At 35.3% G+C, this 20,422-nt stretch overlaps 1 protein-coding gene across 1 annotated transcript in view; it reads right to left on the reverse strand.

The window, feature by feature from the left end:
* The window catches only part of LOC140246863 (uncharacterized), a 111,281-nt gene extending 91,361 nt beyond the window's left edge, over window positions 1-19,920 (reverse strand). Inside the window, exons 1-2 of the mRNA XM_072326190.1 lie at window positions 19,794-19,920; window positions 17,838-17,982 (exon numbers count right to left, since the gene is read on the reverse strand). Of these exons, the coding sequence (XP_072182291.1) occupies window positions 17,838-17,982; window positions 19,794-19,920 (272 nt within the window). The remainder of the gene's footprint in view (window positions 1-17,837; window positions 17,983-19,793) is intronic.
* Window positions 19,921-20,422: the final 502 nt, after the last annotated feature.

Consider the following 20,422-nt stretch of genomic DNA (forward strand, 5'->3'; position numbering starts at 1 on the left):
CCTGTCTATTCTACTGACATTAAAAAAAAAGCAAATCAAGTAAATACTAATTCAATGTTATTATTGCTTTGAAGTTTGCATTTAAATACTGCCTTTTGAATATTTTGTCAAGAGCAAAGTAGTGTGACAATAATTATGATGAAATGTTCCTCACATCGATTACTTGAACGAAGTACATATGTAGTTCTCCCCTAGTCATCAAACACGTACAGATCTTTAATCAGAAGACATGGCGAAGGAAATCACATTTGTTAAAACCTCTTAATATCATTCAAAGCGAAAATGGCGTCAAAACTTATTTGTCCACATAAACTTTGGATAGCGTTCGAAAAACGTTATATAGTCAGGTCGTTTAGTGAAATCACCGTTACAAGGCGGATAAAAGCATCAAATTAGCACAAGGATTCATTGAGGACTATCAATCAATATTAGAGTAGGAGCCCTCCGGGATTTTTTTTTTTGAAAAAAAAAAAAACTAAAATAATCTAATTTCAAAATGGCAGACACTTACTTGCCAAACCCTTACTTTTATGTTATATGGGTGATAACGATGGCATTAATTATATTACATTAAATTGTTTTTGTAGGAGTATTTTTACATAGTTTTTGTTGTTATTGTTGTTGTAATATAAACTCTCTTAACTGCTGGAGGCGGGGGGTAGGACAAAAATGACGGGACCCCCCTTAAAATTTGGTTGTTCTTTTGCGTGTTTGTTTTGTTTTGTTTGTTTGTTTGTTTGTTTGTTTGTTTTTTGATCCGCTACTGAGTAGGAAAACTGTTTATTTCAAAAACTCTTTTCTGTCTACAAAATCTGTATGAATATATTTGATCCGTATACAATATATGGATATTACATTAGATGAGTAATTAACTCTACCAACTCCATATTTCCAATACTTTGACGTTGACAAGGGTCTCAACTTTGGGTTTATATTTTTAGATCCATGAAAAATAAATCAATACACAACAGAGTTTAACGTATATTGTTAATATTCCATTAGTTATATGCCATATGTGCATATATTTCTATCATAGATATAACGAAGTTTTGAAATGCAGCATTTTCACCAATATAAAAAAAAAAAGAAATCCAGAGGGCTTCTACTGTAATATCAATGAGTAGGTCTTAGGGGAACCCTTCTCTAAATTTGGTGGTTTTATCCGCCCTGTTACGGTAAGCCCAAATTTTGACATTAAGTGACCTGACTAATGAGGCTTTCTTTGGCAAATATTCCATTTTAGATATCGTTCAACCCGGTTACAGACTACAGACTATAATTATAGACAACAAAATAACTTACAAAGACTCCAGCTGTGTGAGGTGATGAAATGTATCGGGGAAGAATCTTTGTAGTTTGCCAATGATGGTACTAAAATAAATGATACAATTACAAAAGAGTCATCATGATCATCGGATATTACAAACACTAATTTGCATTTGTCATGCGAAAGAAACTGCAGAGTTTCTTGCCCTCTCTCTCCTTCAGCGCACAGACAACATTTTCTTTTTTCATGTCTGTCCAGACAAAAGAACACAAGTTGTTGCTATGTTACCAATCAACATAACACATTGATCAATTTGGTACTTGATGTTAAAAAAAGAAAAAAATCCCAATTTGGTCGTTAATAGTTCAAAAACTATACATCAGATAACACTTACATTCATACAATGAGTAATAGCTTAACAGTGTACAATTTTGTGGCGGTACTATCGGCCTGATAGCATAAGCCAGTTACATTAAATTCAAGATTTATGTAGGTTTCAGATTCTGATCTGTTTTCAACCCTCTGTAAAAAAAAAAAAAAATGTAATTTTGCGCAGGAGTCAATTGGTGTGTATGAGAGTGTATAGTTAACTCCCTGAACTTCCTGAACAATTGTCAGGATTGAAATGCTGTATTACATATTCATTAGAAAATCCACTATCACAAAGCTAGTCTTTGTTCATCCCGAAATGTAGTGTATGCATAAGCAAACACATGAAAACATACGTTTTTTTTTTTTTTTCGTTTTCACGTGAATGCACTTTATTCTTTACCATTAATTCAGACTAGCAGTGCACAGGGCAATCCATATTATGTAATAACGTATATCTTATTCATATCGCTGCGATCCCTCTCAAAAAAGTATGACCAATCTTACGCTTTCTACTCATTTCAGCTTGATTAATGTCTGCACTCTCTTTAAGTTGCACTTTTTGAGTGTTGCGATATTTTCATCGTTCACATCCATCATTCTTGATAATCTTATAGTTCCTCACCCACTTTCTGCCCAGAAAAAAAAAATAAGGAGCTTCCAGTTCTTCTTTTTCTAGTTCTTCTTTTTTGTGCTCATATACCCTGTACTGATTCTGCTAATTTCCATTTTCCAGACCTTGTTATTTAGTGTGTACGTTTTCTACTTGTGTTAGTTATGTCTTATTTGTTCTTTCATTATGTTGCTTGAATTCATATGTTAATAAACAAACTAACTAAAACAAACTAATAAACAAACTCTTCAAATATCTGTAGCAGGTTTAACAGAAACACGGATATCATCTGACATTAATTTACCATATGCCTTGAATGGTTATGATTTGGTTGTAAATAATAGAGTGAATAGGACCGGTGGTGGGTTTGCGATTCATTTATCTAATGAACTTGAGTTTAATGTTTGTGATGATTTAAATATAATGAATTATATTGTAGAGTCTTTGCTTGTTGAAATTTCCATCCCGCAAAGCAAAAATATTATAGTTGGTGTTGTTTATAGACCCCAAAACTCCAGTTCTAAAGATTCTTTAGATAGTATCACAAATTTATTAAAAGGCCGTCTGTTTGTTAATAAATGTGTTTATATAATGGGTGACTTCAATATTGATTTCATAGAGTGATTATAACACGCCACAAGGATTTCTTGAATTATTACTTTTGTCATCCTCTTTTTTGCCATCAATTTCCAACCCTACCCGTGTTTCAAATCATTCCGCCACCCTCCTTGATGTATTTTTACTAATTCTTTGCAAGTTTTGAATTCTTTTATAATTTTATCCGATATGACCGATCACTTTCCAATCATAGCATGTTGTGATCTCAAGCATTCGGCTAATAAGTCTTATTTCCTTCATTTAAACGTAGAGCTACACCGGAAAATATAGCTAGTCTTGGCGCTAGCTTAGATAGGGTTGATTGGTAGGGTTCACGTCACGAGACCGATACCCACGACTCATACAGCCCAAGAGTCATACAGCTCACAATTCATACAGCCCATGATATATACCCCTCACGAGTCATACAGGCCATCAGTTTGACACTAAGCCAACAAGGCCCACGAGACCGATACATTACGCGCCATGTTGTATCTGTCGAACTCGCAGGCTGTTCTCACCTAGTGTCGGTCTCATGAGCTTTATTTGCCTAGTGTCGAACTCATGGGCTGTATGACTCGTGAGGTGTATGACTCATGGACCTGTTTTCAATGTCAAACTCGTGGGCTGTATGACTCGTGGGTGTCGGTCTACTTGGATGACCCCGATTGGTCAAGCATTGTGATAATGATGATGTTAATGTATCAATTGATAATTTTATGGAGATAACTAATGAACATTTAGATGACTGTATTCCCAAATTAAAAGATATGTCAGTTAGTTATAAAACATGACCTAAACTTCCATGTATTTCGAAATTTCTCCTCCGTTCAAGTAATAGGAAGAATATGTTATGTTATAAATTCAACATGAAAAAACAAATGAGGAGTCAAAGAATAAATATACATCATATAAGAATATTTTGACTAAGGTTATACGATCGGAAAAGCAAAAATATTACATGATTCAGATAGAAAAATATAAACATGATGTGGAGAATACATGAAAGATATTAAAGCAAGCCATGAATATGTTTAAAAAAAGGAATTGAATATTACAAAAATAAGATTTAATAATAACAGTTTTTAAGATTCTGGTGATAGAGCAAATGTTTTAATTCTTATTTTACAATGATTGGAGAGAATGTGGCAAAAGAAGTACCACAGTTTGATACGCATTTTGCAAAATTTTTTGATCAATCTAATCCCAGTTCTATTTTCTTTGCTCCAATTACGAAATATGAAATAATATACATTGTTACTGCAATGAATAATAAACGAAGTGCCGGTTACCATGATATAATTTTTTTTTGTTTTTGTTTTTTGGTTATAAAGGGAATTATATTTTGGATTGCTGATCCACTGTCTCATATATATCATATACATATATATATATATATATATATATATATATTTTTTTTTTTTTTTTTTTTTTTTTACTAAATCCATATTACATGGTGTTTTTCCTGATTGTAAGAAAATTGCTAAGGATTTTCCTTTATATACATAAGGAGACAGTTTTGAAATAGTAATTATAGACTTATTTCGTTACTTTCATCCCTATTCAAAGTTTTGAAGAAAAAAAAATGATATCTACAAGAATGATTAAATTTCTTAATCATCATAATGTTTTTACGAATTCCCCATTTGGGTTTCGTCAGAAACACAGCACTATTCATGCTCTTTTTAAGTCTATTGATAACGCCGAACACACTATTGATAACCATTCTCATCTTGTTGATATCTTCCTGGACTTCTCAAAGGCCTTCGATACCATTAATTACGAAATTTTACTTTATAGATTGTCTCATTTTGGTATACTAGGGAGAGCCTTGGAGTGGTTCAGGAGTTACCTGCAAAACCGAAAACAATACGTCTTTCAAAGGGCACAGCTCTAGTCTTGAAGTCATTAAATGTGGCGTCCCTCAGGGTAGTATATTACTTTTCATCATTTATATTAGTGAATTTTGCAGATCATCCGACATACCTTCTTTTATACTGTTTGCCGATGATTGAAATATTCTTCCCCCACAAAAATCCATTTAACCTTGTGCGTACTGTCAATACTGAATTGAAAAAAAAAGTGATTCAATGGATAAGAGCCAATAAATAATCGCTAAATCTTGAGATAAGCAAGTATATGTTTTTTTTTTTGTTAGTCTATAGAAGTTTTACGCACAGATATCATTTTTGATGATCTTTTGATGATTTTTGATGTCACATAAAGTTTCTCGGTATCACAGTGGACGATAAACTTTCGTGGAAGCCTCATATTTATCAATATTAGTAAAATGATTTCGCGTAATATTGGTATTATTAATAGACTTAAATCTCATATCCCGTTGTCTTCTTTGTTGATGTTGCATTTTTCATTAATATCATCTTATCTTAATAATGGAATTTTAGCATGGGAAGTGCCCATCAAATTTTATTAGATAAAATATTGTTATTACAAAAAAGGCACTTCGTATTATTTGTTGGTGTTTCACCACGTTCCCATGCAGATCCATTGTTCGTGAAATATAAGATTTTAGATATTAAAGATTTGTTGTTGTTTTTTTCTTTCAGCTGGGTCAGTTTATGTGTGATTATAACAAAAATGCACTTCCCAGCATCTTAATTCATTGTTTCCAAGAAATCATTTTCTTTTCATAATTATCCCACCAGGCGATTTAATGAGTTCCATTTACCCACTTCTGAGAACCTTGTTGGCGCAAAATACATGTATTTACACTGGCCCTAGATTCTGGAATTCTTTAAGCTGTGATATGAAAAACTCTTTATCTTTGAATTCGTAACATGAAACTTTTTTTTTTTTTGGTTGAATTCATACAAAGATAATGGCCCATTCTCAGTAAAAGCGTTCAAATACGGAATGTTGGTGTCGCCGACATTCCATGACATTCCATGACAGTTTGCGGTTCCCTGAAACCTATTAGATACTATTTAAATGTTTATAATATATCACGAGGAACTTATTTGTTAAAAGTAAACACGATCAAATGCGGTTGTCTGCCTTTTTGTATAAAATTTTGCTGTTGAACTTTGTTAAGACGCCCAAAACGCAGTGTCGCCGGCTATTTTAGACTTATGTTCTATTGCTCCTCTCCGTCCACAAACACACTTTCCAAATATCATTTTCATGGACGATGAGCATATCATATGTGCTAATCACAATACTCGAAAAGTTCCAAAATTTTTATTGACTTCTTTTATATAGCCTTTTGAAACCTGTCGCCAAGTTCACCGCCAGATACGTTACCAGTTTCTTTAGTGTTACAGCATTGCGAAAATAACAAGACTATGCAATGACCCTGTGTTTATCAAACCCTGAGGATATACTTCGTACATTGCAAGGACTTAGATTTTTTTGTGCAACAGCTATTCATTGAGAATACGGTACAATGTTTAAAATATCGTTTTTTTACATTTTTATTTGGACAGATACATTACATACATTTCACGCCACCCACTGCGACAGATATTGCAATGTCAGACAAATTGTATGTTATACATTACTCCTCGGAATGACGCATCGATTCAACATTAAAGTTTAGTACAAGTGAGAAATATTTGGTAGATATCGCTCTCATAATAACATGATCGACCATATACGTTACCACAGATACGTTACCGCAGATACGTGACCGAATTTTGCTCATTGGTCTTGTGCTTTCAGGGGATCAAATCTGGTCAAAATTCATCCCTACACATTACATGCTTCGTTTTGTTGGACCTCAGGATTATATTCTTACACCAAAAGGACAGAGAGGTGAAAAGGAGCAACGCTTCCACATGATTTTTCTTTCTGCGTCAGTGTCTCACAACTTAATGCCAAGTTTTCCGACAGATACGTTACCACATAATCAAAATGCTGAAAAAAAAAATTGTAAATGTTTTGACAAACAAATCGTTGTGTGCTCACAAACTCCAAAGTTCTATTCTATAAAACCCAGCCACTTTCATATTCTATGCAACAACTTTGAACGTTTATTTTACAAGACGAAGCTATGATTCAGCATATCAGTTTTTTGCTTTTCAGATTTAGCAGATACGTTACGTATTATTCAGGGCACCCACGGTGACAAATAATGTTATGTAAAACAACGTGTTCATAAAAAATATTCTGCGTAGAATGATACTTCCATAAAAAATTAAAGTTATGTTCAAATGAAGAATATTCAGTATAAATTGCTCTGTAACTTCACCGACAGATTCATTTACGGTACGCCAGATACATTACCAAACTTTGAGAGAGTAAAAAGTAGTTTATGAAAAGCTTCCGAGAAAAGATTCAGTGTTCTGTTGCATATTTATTCTAGTGTTTTTCAACATATGAAGAACTACTCAAGATTCATTGATAAGTTGAACAATTATTTATTCATTTTCATTAAAGGGGTGAGCCAAATACGTTACCATAGGCCAAACAACTTTTTAGTATATCGAGTTCATAGAGACTGTACCTACTTCCTTCTAAGTGCCTGCAAAAATATATTTTTTTTGAACCTTGTTTGCATTATCCATTAAAACTTAATGAATATCTAGAGTCAGATGGATAAAAACATTCAGACGTAAGATGAGAATATTCTGTGAATGAAGAACTCAGCTTTCACAGTTAGGCCTCTTTTCCACTACATTTCATAGTTTGAATATTACGAACATTGTTTGAAATCGTTAATTTGGGCTTACATCATTCATTTTTACATCAATTCATAAGGTAAATAATTACACAGGTGATATTCATTCATTCATACACAACTAAAATTATTACTTATATTTTACCAGATACGTTACCAAAGGCGATTCGATGTTTTTCAATAGTTATTTCCCCAGGAAAGCAATTCATATTTGTTTACTGTGGAAATTCCAGATCGGATCGTTCCCTTTGCATGATTTGTGGGATTCGAAACTTAATTTGTAAGCGAAATTTGTTAGAAATACAAAGTGAATCTCAAGATTATATTTTATTTCAGCAAAAAACATATTTCAACCTTCCACACAGAAATAATTTCTACCAATTAGCAAGGGATGACAACATCTTTACCTCTTGAAAAACCTTAATATCTTTAGGGGGGACAGATGTCTTTTCGTGAACAGAAATTGGATTAAAACAATACATTTAATTCAAAGTTAGGAGTCCATTACAACATGTAAATTTGCGGTAACGTATCTGATTGGTGATCAAAAATCATATATGATGCTCTATTTCAATTCATTTTTACTCAATGAATGGCCATCATTTAGCTTGTTCCACTTTTTGTTTCGTATTTGACCGGTTTTGAAGTTACCGAAAACACATCTTTGAATGTATTTCTTCGTGGTTGATTTTTCGGTTTTACTCACATGGAATTGAACACTTAATCTGAGAATGGCCCTAATATACTATTCATTACTTAGCTGGTGTCTACAACATAAGGGTTCATCGTCAATCATTTAATTCGTCAATAATTTCATTCATCCTTGCCTATTTGTTTTTGTTGGGTTTTTTTTTTACTTTATCTTATTTGTAAAAAAAAAAAAAAAAAAAAAAAAAAAAAACTTTGCTCAGCTGCTCGAGCTCTAAAGCACCTCAATTCCCTCTTTCGGTCCCGATGTTCAGCGTGTTGGATTTTCCTTTCATGTTTCTTTTTCTTTCTTTCTTTTCTTTCCATTATTCTTTTGAGGTGCTTTATTACTTTCAATGGTATACCCTTCTGTCAAGTCATGTTATGTCGTGTTCACATATGTTCACATAAAGATCCTTTGAGTGGTCCACAATTTACAAGCATGCTTTTCTGCGGACCTCTAACTCTTTCTTCTTCTTTTTCTCCAGACATAACTTTGTGTCCTGCCGGTATGCATGTATAACTTTGTATTTAATTTTGTTAAATATTATCTACCATGTAAAGTCGAATACATGTTATATCTTCTGATTCACTTCGTGTTATGTATGCCGAAAAGAAAGAATGAATGAAATAAATGAAATGAAATGAAAAAAAAAATAAATAAATCATAAATTATCACTAAAGAATTCATGTTCCTTGGAGCAGGAGACCAGGAGCCTAGTCAGCAGAGCTCTGAAAAGGTGGTATTCGTGGTATTTATATTGTTCAGGGTCATTGTAAGCACACACTCACATACACATCATTGGTTCTTGTGTAAAGTTCAATTTTGTACAGAGTTTTCAAATTTGACCAAAAATCTTGAACTTGTCTTAAAAATCAATCATAGATTTAACGAAGCTGATTAATGTTCTCATATTCAAATCATCTCCAACTGGATTGTACACTTTTCAGCTACTAATCATATCAATGGCAGAGTAATCTGATGTATAGTTTTCGAACTATAAAGGGATTTACTTTGCTATTACCTCGTACTTGCCTTCAAAAAACCTAAAATAGCAACATAAAGGTTTTCTTAACTCTTTTTAACCTAAATCTGTATCAAAGTTCTGAAGGACATAATATCATGTGAAAGGGTTCCCTATTGCGACAGTTTTTTATTCGATGAAATGTTTGAATATCTTCGGAATGACTTACATTTCTTGCACACTGGGCGAAAATGTCGTTGAGGTCAAATTCTCAATATCCATGTTTTTGAGTACTCTAAATAGGAACAAAAGGGGAAAAAAGTTAACTGAAAGGAATCTGCCAAAAAAGTATCAATGCACCAAAATGTTGTGAGATCACACACATACATACGAACACACGCACACACACAAACACATACAAACACACACCCATATATGTGACCATGCACCTCAAAACGAACATAAAGTCGCACACACTGATTTTGCATGAGGACTGAAAACAAGCGAAATGGGTCAACCTAGCCGAAGTTGATTTTTCATATTTTCTGAAAGAGCAGGTCTTCTTTTACATTATGTTAAAATTTGGTATCATAAAACGGGCAGGAAAGTGTGTTTTTTTGTAGCAGTTTATCCCGAACATTTTTGGTAGAATAGTGTGATTAGGTGTGTCTTTAGAATCCTTTTTTTTCATTCCTGAAAAACCTTGTCCACACTCTTCACTTTCAACTCTAATAACTTTTGAAAGGATAGTGCTACTGCTTTGAAAGTTGGCATTAATTATGGACAGAATGTGTTAATGAGGCATGCTTAATTTCAGTTTAATCTGATAATCCCTTCATTGTTGTTACTCTGGTGGTTTACTTCCTGTTTGTTGTCCCATTCATTGCACAGCCAGCACGGTTTGGTAAAGATTATAGCGCTTGAATAGACACTGTACTTCAGAGCCTCTTTTCTCAGTTCACACTTTTCCTGAGTTTGTGCTTTCTTTCCAATATTTAGATAGGTTAGGAGAGTCCATTTGATTTGAGTTATACATCATTTTAAAGCTTAAAGTCTGCTCTTTCAGAGTATGGTCTTAACTAAAAATAACATGTTTGGCGACTTTTTGTTTGTTTTGAGGAGCAGGGTCACATATGTGTGTGTGTTTGTGCGTGGTGCCTTTAAATGGCACTAAATCCATTGAAACATTAGGGAGTTAGCGATTTTTGGAAGTAAGCACTTCATTATAATATAACAGATTATAATGTAAATATAAAACATGTTTATATAACACGTACTGAGGGAGATGATGAGAAATGATTAACCCGTTCCTGTAGGTTCCCGTTGAAGCAACTATTATGCGGGAACCTGGTATACCAAATTGACAATATGAAGGCAAGAGTGTCTGCTTCCATGGCCTAAATTGATATTTCGATGTGTTTTAATGGCGTGAAAATGGATTTGATAAAAAAAAAAGATTTTTTTTTTGTTACTATCAGCATTTGTTCTCTTGTCGTTGGACAAATGCGTAAATCACAATATTATTTTTCTGATTTAATTTTCGCTTGTTCTGCCAGAAAAAAAAAAAAAACTCGTATGAACAAGTACATATGCTATCAAAGATGAGCTCAGTAGATTTGTGTGTTCGCTGAACCCGGTCATACCATTCAGATGCCTGGTTCTGAGTAGAACAAATAGTCCAGTCAAAATAGGGTTTCACCCACCACTAATTGCAAAAGTAGGAATTCCACTGCAGTGCAACTTGTTATGGGCTCCTAAACACCATACTAAAAGTCCCAAGAAATCCAGTGGGGCAAAGTGGCTAGATTTGCATAATATGCAAATAAGCTCCCATAATCATGTTTCCATGAAAACTAGGCTTCTACGTTTCACATTGGAACACCGAAAGTGTTGAAACCTATGTTAACAATGTCAGTTAGTGCGATGCAAACATTTCTATGTACATAATCTGGGCCTCATTTGCATAATATGCAAATTAGCTCCCATAGTGATAAAAATACAGTCTTTCCAGGAAAACTATGCATCTAGATTTCACATTGGAACACCGAAAGTGTTGAAACCTATGTTTACAATGTCAGTTAGTGCGATGCAAACATTTCCATGTACACAATCTGGGCCTCATTTGCATAGTACGCAAATTAGCTCCCATAATCATAAAAATACAGTCTTTTCAGGAAAACTATGCTTCTACGTTTCAGATTGGAACACAGAAAGTGTTGAAACCTTTGTTTACAATGGCAGTTAGTGCGATTAAGACATTTCCATGTACATAATCTGGGCCTCATTTGCGTAGTATGCAAATTAGCTCCCATAATGATAAAGATAGTGTTTCCATGAAAACGATGCTTCTAGGTTTCACATTGGAACACCGAAAGTAATGAAACCTATGTTTCCAATGTCAGTTAGTGCGATGCAAACATTTCCAAGTACATAATCTGGGCCTCATTTGCATAATATGCAATGGGTACCGAGCCAACGGAAATTTTCTAAATGCATAAAAGTGCCCGATATGAGCATATCAAGAGTGTTCAAATATGATATTTCAGTTTCTCTTCACCAAAAACGCACTTTACAGCATTAGTAACCTAGCATGAATAATATCATGCAAATTAGAGTTTGTTATCAGACAGATACTGATAGTTATGTACTGATACTGATACTGATAATTATGTAGAATCAATGTACGAAATGAAATAAGTGTCAGTATCTATGACTTGTCCGATTTTGTAATTAATGAACATTATTTGGAGGGTGGTTATGCGAATCTTGATGATTCAGCTGTTGCATCCTTGAGGGTTTTGAGATATTGAAGATGGCACAGTCAAAGGAAACCCTGTGGGTAGTGCCCAAAGCTACCCCTATCGATCATGTTATCCCCACGACCATTTACAAAACATGCATCAACCAACGCCATTTCCGTTGTTCTAAGCGTACAAGATTTTTTTTTTTTTTTTTTTTAGTCGTTTGGTTGTGTAGCAAAGACTCTTTTATTTCCATGAAATAGAATTGGCATTGACAGCGGAGACATTTTTCTACAATGTGTATATCTTTAAAAGGTGGTGCACAGTCAAAGCAACTCGCAGGGAGGTACCCGAATTTATCCCTACAACCTCACGGCTCGGTATATAAAACATAATTATACACACGTGAATACAGTTTTTTTGAAGCGGAAGAACCTCTCGAAGGTCTTTTCCGTTTCATTTCCATTGAAATTCAATGGAAGTTAAAGAAGAATTATTGTTCTACAATATTTTTAAGATGAAAATAGTTCACATACAAAGGCAACCACGTGGAGGGTGCCCAAATTACCCCACCCAAAGGCAGTCTAAGAAATGCAATAATCACGTACCAACGCAAAAACATAATTATGTTATGGGTACATGCCTTTAAACAGTCCTTCTGGTCCTCTAGCAAAGAAACTTTTATTTAGTGAAATTAATTCAATGGGGTTAGCAGAAGATGTGAAGAGTTTGTTTGCAAAAAAAAACGATAAGTCCATATTTGTCAAATGGAGATATTTGCGATTAAATGTCAAGAAAAATAAAGAGTATAATAAGAAAATATTTGCTTCTTTTGACCATAACTTCAAAAATATACCTTTATAATGTAGTGAGCAATATATTATTTAAAAGGTATTATTTTGTACTTCATGACAGAGACCGTACTTCAAAATCTTCAAAAATGGACTTATCGGTTTTTGCAAACAAACTCTTCATATATTTCTCTGCAATTTTGACTTACACTGACATAGTTAAAGTGGTGATCATTCGAAGGGAGCCTACTATATGGGAAGTGCCCACATTAATTGCCTTCATACAAACCACGACCCTTATAACGCAAATACTAACGCAATTACAGTCGTTCAAGAAGTGCATGTCTCAAAAAAGGTCATTCCTTGAGTTTTATGACTATCACTTGAGTTTTATGACTATGTATGATTAATGTAAGGTGCTACAATCATTGTACATTCTTTTTCATCCTCATAATTTTAGTTTTACACATCTCATTTTCTGTTACAAAACAGTGATGTCTATGTTCTTGTCGAAAATGAAATAAAAATTGAATTGAATTGTATTGAATTGAATTCCTGCCATATCCAGATACTTTTATTTCTATAAAAATTACCGGGGTAAAGATACAAATAACAAAATTGATCTACGATATCTATACAGTCCAAAGGGGTCACTTGCAGAGTCCACCTTGTGGGAGGTACTCAAAGTAGCCCCATGCATCCTGAAGGCAATGAAAAACATGCAGTGTACACAACCGCGAAAAATGTTCCATGGGTACATGCCTCTGAAAAGTTCTTCCGCCTGTCTAGCACATACGCTTTTATTTTCGCAAAATGCAATTGAGGTAATATAGGAGACGTTGCTTTATATTATCTATTTTGTCAAAAAGGTGGACATTCAAGGGCAAGTCCTTGGGAAGTGCCCAGATCAAACCTACCCTGACCGTCGTGGTCCCAAAACAGGTTAACAAAACATGCATTATATGCCAAAGCAAGCTCAGTTGTACATGCATGTACAAAGTCGTTTTGCAGGGTGGTAAATAAAAACACTTTACTTTTCATGATTTATAAATGGTACAGACACTGCTTTACAATAATCATATAGTCAAAGGGGTGCACATTCAAAGGCAACCAAGTGGGATGTGTTCAAAATGATAAAACCCCCAGGGCAATATAGGAAACATGCACTACCATATAGTACGAATATGTTCCAATTTTCAATGCCTTCACATAGTTCAGTTCAGTTCTGTTCAGTTCAGTTTTTATTTCTGCATTTCAAAATCAATACAAATCAACAAATCAACAAAATACTTACACAGTCATTTACAGAGCTAATATTCGTAACGTTTGGATCATACATACATTTTCTTTTTTTCAAGAACGAATATCATATATGAAAGGAAGCAATAGGAAATGATAAAGATGACATGCAGGGGACCATCATCATAAACTAAGCTTGACGAGGAAGATGGCCCCAGTTAAAGAGATACATAAAGAAAATCTTGCCACTCACTGAGTGGGGGGTAATTGTGCGAAGGGCACAATAAAGAGATACATAAAGAAAATCTTGCCACTCACTGAGTGGGAAGTAATTGTGCGAAGGACGCGCGGTGCAGTGCGGTGTGCATTGTGTTGGGATGAATCTTTGTTTGTACGTTGAGTGTTACTTTGTGTATCAGTGTGATGAGGTGAATGTTACTTCAGTTATGGCCGTGAACTCATTGTTTAGGGTGTTTGTTGACCAGGTGGTATGAATATCTATGTATCAGAAGTATACTGGATTATGAGGGTGTTTTTTAGTTCTCGTTTGAAAATGTTCAACGACGTACATTGTTTTAAATTAGGGGGTAAAGAATTCCAAATATCTGGTCCATTATGTTTTAATGATTTTTGAGCTAAAATGATTCTGGGGTTTTTGAGATGGTAATCGGACGACGACGTGTTGGATATGAATGAACGGTGGAATTTGGAGTGAAGAAGCCATCAAAAAATTTTGAAAGACAATTAAAATGTATATTTATACATAAAATAGTCGTTACGGTTGCACAGCAATTGCCCGTTTGTTTTCAAGAAATGAAATATAATTACAAGAAGAAAAAAAAATAAATATTGTTAACGCGAATATACTATATGTTCCAAACGTAGGCCTACATGTTTTCAAACTTCGATCGTGCCGTACATCAAGGGCAGTTTTGTTTTCAAAAATACATTGTAGTTAATAGAGGAGACATCGCTCTACAATATCCGTATTGTCAAAAGGGTGAACGTTAAAAGACAATCCTTGGGGAATGGTCCAAAGTTACACCTATGCTCACTCCCCTTTAAGACAAAACACAGATATTAGCAACGTAAACACCGTTGTTCTAGCGTGGATGGTAGTCCCGGCAATACAGCAAATACACTTCTTATCAATGAAAAGTCATGGAAATGATAGAAGAGACGTAACTTTACAAGATCTACACAGTGAATAGGATGCACATTAAATGGCAACCCTGTGGGATGTGCCAAAAGATATCCCACCCTCACGGCAATATAGAAAACGTATGATATCATATAACGCGAATATATTATGCTCCAAACGTACATGTTTTCAAAATGCCATCGTGCCATATAGCAAAGGCACTTTTGTTTCCCAAAAAATACAAGTAATTAATAGAGGAGACATGGCTCTACAATAACTATGTTGTCAAGAGGGTGAACATTCAAAAGTAATCACTTGGAACGTGTCCAAATTTACACCTACGCTCGCGCCCCCTTATTGCAAAACACAGATATTAGCAATGGAAATACCGTTGTTCTAGCGTGACTGGTTGTAAAAGTAGTCCCAGCAACACAGCAAATACAATTTTCCTCGATGACAAGTAATGGAAATAATAGAAGAGACTTAACTTTTCAAGATCTATACAGTGAAGAGGGTGTGCATTAAACGGCAACCCTGTGGGATGTGCCAAAAAATATTCCACCCTCACTGCAATATAGAAAACATAATAATATCATATAACACAAATATTATGTTCCAAACGTACAAGTTTTCGAAATTCCATCATGCCGAATAGCGAAGGCAATTTTGTTTCCAAAAATGCAACTAATTAATAGAGGAAACATTGTTCTACAATAACTACATTGTCAACATGTGAACATTCGAAGGTAATCTCTAGGGAGGTGTCTAAATTTAAACCTACGCTCACGCCCTTTATAACAAAATATGGATATTAGCAACGCAAATACATTTGTTCTAGCGAGAATGGTTTAAAAAGTAGGTCCGGCAATACAGCAACACTCTTATATAAATGAAAAGACATGAAAATGATAGAAGAAAATTTGCTTTACAAGATTTACACAATAAAGAGGGTACTTATTGAAGGGCGATCCTGTGGCGTGTGCCCCTAAAATGCCCTTTATCCTCTTGGCAATATAGAAAACATGATGACGAATATATATGTTTGAAACGTACATGCTGTCAAAATTCGATCGTGCCTTATAGCGAGGGTACTTTTGTTTCCAAGAAATGCAATGTAATCAATACAGGAGACATTGCTTTATAATACTTATATAGTAAAAAGAGGTGCACATTTAAAGCGGCACCTTGGGAGGCGCCCAAAGTTACCCCCTCAACCCCGCGTCCCCATATGCAAAACGTGCATGTGTATGCCAACGTGAGTACTGTTGTTATGAATACTCTTACAGTCACCGCTAATTTGCATTTTATGCACATTTTTTTGCATGACCAATTCGAAAAGGCATCCATCGTGTTCATTGACCTACAAAGTACAGGTTTATACATTTAAATCTTTAAAATTGGATAACGGGAACCTGAGATCTGTCAATTTTCACTCATTACAGGAGGTAATTTGCATATAATGCACATTTTACTATTTTGCCCCACTGTATTTTTGGGGACTTTCAGTATGGTGTTCAGAAGGCCTCAACGACTTGCACTGCAGTGAAATTCCTACTGTTGCAATTAGCGGTGGGTTACCCCCTAAAAAGCGCTAGATTGACTGGACTAAAAAGAGGCAGTTATTATGAGCCCATCAGCGTACGCTCTATTTATACTTCGCACCCGATCGATATTTCCATTGTTCACTGGCACACAATTGGCAATGGAAAGCGGATACATGCATCGCTTGCTGCTCTGCACATGTGGTTTACCAACCTGTCCGATCTCTGTCGACGGGGCAAAATGAACCTCATTTGGAGCAAAAAAGCACTCATAGAATTGCGAAAGGAACAGGGACGCGAGCAGACATTAGTTCGAATGATTTTTTTGATTAAGAAAATAAAAATCTCAATTTCTTTATACTGATATATCGCATGCGTTTCTTACAAAACGACTTTCAAAACATTTTGTAACGTATACACTATTTTTTTTCTCCGTTAAAATTTCATGTTTTTCTCGGTCAAATTTTATCATATGTGACCCTGCATTACAAAACCAATGAATAGTTGCCAGATATGGATTTTTAGTCAAAGGCTTATTCTGAAAGAGCAGACTCAGCTTTAAAATGATGTAACTCAATTAAAACAGACTCCTCTAACCCATCTTAATACTGAAAAGAAAGCACACACTATAGAAAAGTGTGAACTTAAAAAAGAGGCCTGAAATTCACTGTCTTTCAAGCGCTTAATCTTTACCAAACCGTGATAGCTGTGTTATGAGAGGGACAAAATGCAGGATGTAAACCACCGCACTTGAGCAGCAACAATGAAGGGATTATCCAATTAAACTGAAATGGAACATGCCTTTAATATAAACACAGTTTGTCCATGATTAATGCCAGAGCAATAGCAATATCCTTTCAAAATTTATTAGACCTGAAAGTGAAGAGTGTGCAAAGGATTTCAAGAAATGAAGAGGGGCGCAGAGACATACCTGATCACTCTACTACCCCCCCCCCCCAGAAAAAGGGTTGCAGAAAAAAAAAATGCTGAAAAAAAATCCTCTTTATGTTATGATCACAAACTAGAGAATAATGTATAGTAAGGATAGCTCTTTCAGAAAATATTACAAACTCAAGATTGACTCATTTGACCCATTTCACCTTTTTTGAGTCCTCAAGTAAAGTCAAAGGGTGCGACTTTTTATTGGATGCATAGTGACATAATTATGTTGTACAGAATTTCCCACAAACTTTGAGACTAAAATGCAAGTTAATGGGAGTACGTAAAAAGTTGCAAAAAAAAAGACTTACACTGAGATAGAGGCCGAACAATCTGCGGTTCGCTCGCTCTCGTCCACTTGACAGCCAGAGGATGACCGCACGCTATAGTCTCCAATGGGTCGCCCATATCCACCGGTTAGGGCGGTCGTGGCGGACCAGATGCCATTGTAGCGATCTGTGCCTTAAAATGAGTTAGTAAACGACAAATGCTTTAAGGGATGGAAATAAGAGGATGCATTTATTACCCAGTGTGTACAAACATACACTTAGGCCTTCTGACAGTCTGCTACTTCAGATTGGATAACTACTTTTCTTTTCTAGATTGTACATCGTTGTGTACTCAAACTGCAGTTAAATGTTGTGCATAGTCTATTGAATGCATCCCGTCCTCGGCCCAGGGGAAAAATGTAAAAGAGTAAAATGCATGAAATTGTTTCATAAAGAGAGAGAGAGAGAGAGTCATAGTGTGTGTGTGTGTGTGTGTGTGTGTGTGTGTGTGTGTGTGTTTGTGTGTGTGTGTGTTTGATAAGTTGTGAACAGGGATGAGTTTTAGGTAGGTAGAATGAGAGGATAGTGGTTGGCGGTTAGAGTTGATTTGGGGGACATGGGCTATGATTTTGAGGTAACAGACTAAAACAAAATGATTTCGTTTGAACAATTCAGGAATGTTTTATGAGATTTTAGTTTTTAATACGATGGCTCTCATGCCGTGCTATCATTTCATTTGTTAATTTTATACTCTTAAGCAGGATTTCATGTCATGCTGTACTTTCATTTGTTTAATAAACTTGTATAATTAAAGATAATAAAAAGTTTTGGTACTTCAAAAATTTCCTTGTCTTAGTTTGTGTTTCAGGTTAAAGTACCTTTCATACAACTAACACTGTGAGTCTTACTCGCCCCAAAGTGCTCTCATGTCTTAGTAATCATGCAATTAACTGCGACCAGCAGCCCCATACGCATAGCGTAATCGGGCTTCGCATTGTAGCATTCAGGATCATGACAGATTTAGTATCGCGGGATAAATGTTAACTTAAAATCCCAAAAATTCTTCAATTTGAAGACTTACCAATTAAGGTGAAGTATTGAAAACAGGCTTCGGGCAACGTTTGGTTCTGCCTATAGTCCTTTTCTGTTCGAATTGATGACTGAATGTGACTCGGCCGAGAAGACCTTGGGAGAACTACATACACCATGTACACTGAATACTACAGCCAGCGCATGCGAACACATCACATGCGCACAAATTTCAAATCCCCTATCAACGGATAAGACGTTTGTGTGCGCATGCGCTGGCCGTAGTAGTCAGTGTATGCATCGGTCCATGGTGTATGTAGCTCTCCCAAGGTCCTCTCGACCGAGTCACATTCAGTCATCAATTCGAAACGACTGTGAAAGGGACTATTGGCAGAACCAAACGTTGTTCGAAGCCTGTTTTCAATACCTCAATTTAATTGGTAAGTCTTCAAATCGAAGAAATTTTGGGATTTTAAATTGACATTTACCCGCGATACTAATTCTGTCATGATCCTGAATGTTACAATGCGAAGCCCCATTACGCTATGCGTATGGGACTGCTGGTCGCAGTTAGCTATGCGTTCAAAGGGCTGCACGCTGCTGGTCGCAGTCAGTGGTTTCGTACAATACTTATCGACGCTGTACGGCGACGGCTCTGGTACGAAACCATTATTGCATAATTACTAAGACATGAGAGCACTTTGGGGCGAGTAATTCTCACAGACAACGTACTTTAACGTGAAACACAAAAACAAAGAAAATTCAGGGAAACTTTTGAGGTACCAAAACGTTTTATTATCTTTAAGCAGATTTCTTTTTTATTTGATTCCGTTGATTTAGTCTGTATTCGTTTTATTCTGAAAACGATGGTGCATTCAAACTGAATTAAAATAAAAATTTCATTAAAAAAAAGGCGTGTATGTAGTGACAAGGATTATTGGTGAAAGTAAAATTGAATTGAAATCTCACTGTCATATTGGATTCCTAAATGACCGTAACGCTGGTTCCAGTAGTCGGGTCCATACCAGTAACCCGTAGCGATGGCACAGAAATTGAGTAGGAATATCAGAACAATGGACAGGCGGTGGTTCGTCATTCTTTAAAGGCCCTTTGTAGTTTAGATGCACACAAATATCACTCACATAACTTCAGGGAGGAGTGGCACAGTGCAGCGGGTAACTCCAGGTCCTGTTTACCTTTGAGACCAGTGATTAAAAAAAAAAAAAATGTTCAAGATATCACTTTTGTTGCATGTGTGTAGGTCAGTTGTATCACCAAACATCCTACCATACAAATTGTTTGCAATAAGGCCTAAAATATAAGGAGATATCACTATCTTTCTCATTAAATCATATTACTGTCGACGGTTTAGCTGGAAACAGTTTGAACATAACTATTGTTCACAATATTTAACAATACTTAACATAGATTTTACCGATTACAATTTTTACAGTGGTTGTTTCTTTCCCCAACTCACATTTTAGAACTGTTTTAAAACACTGATGCTGGGTTTTTGTTTCATATACAAATGGTAAATTATGCCTTTAATTTTAGGGCGAGGAAGAGCGAGAGTTCCCTGGATAAAGTAGGCTGAGTCA

This window comes from Diadema setosum, chromosome 3 (assembly GCF_964275005.1).
Source record: "Diadema setosum chromosome 3, eeDiaSeto1, whole genome shotgun sequence".
Classification (NCBI taxonomy): domain Eukaryota; kingdom Metazoa; phylum Echinodermata; class Echinoidea; order Diadematoida; family Diadematidae; genus Diadema; species Diadema setosum.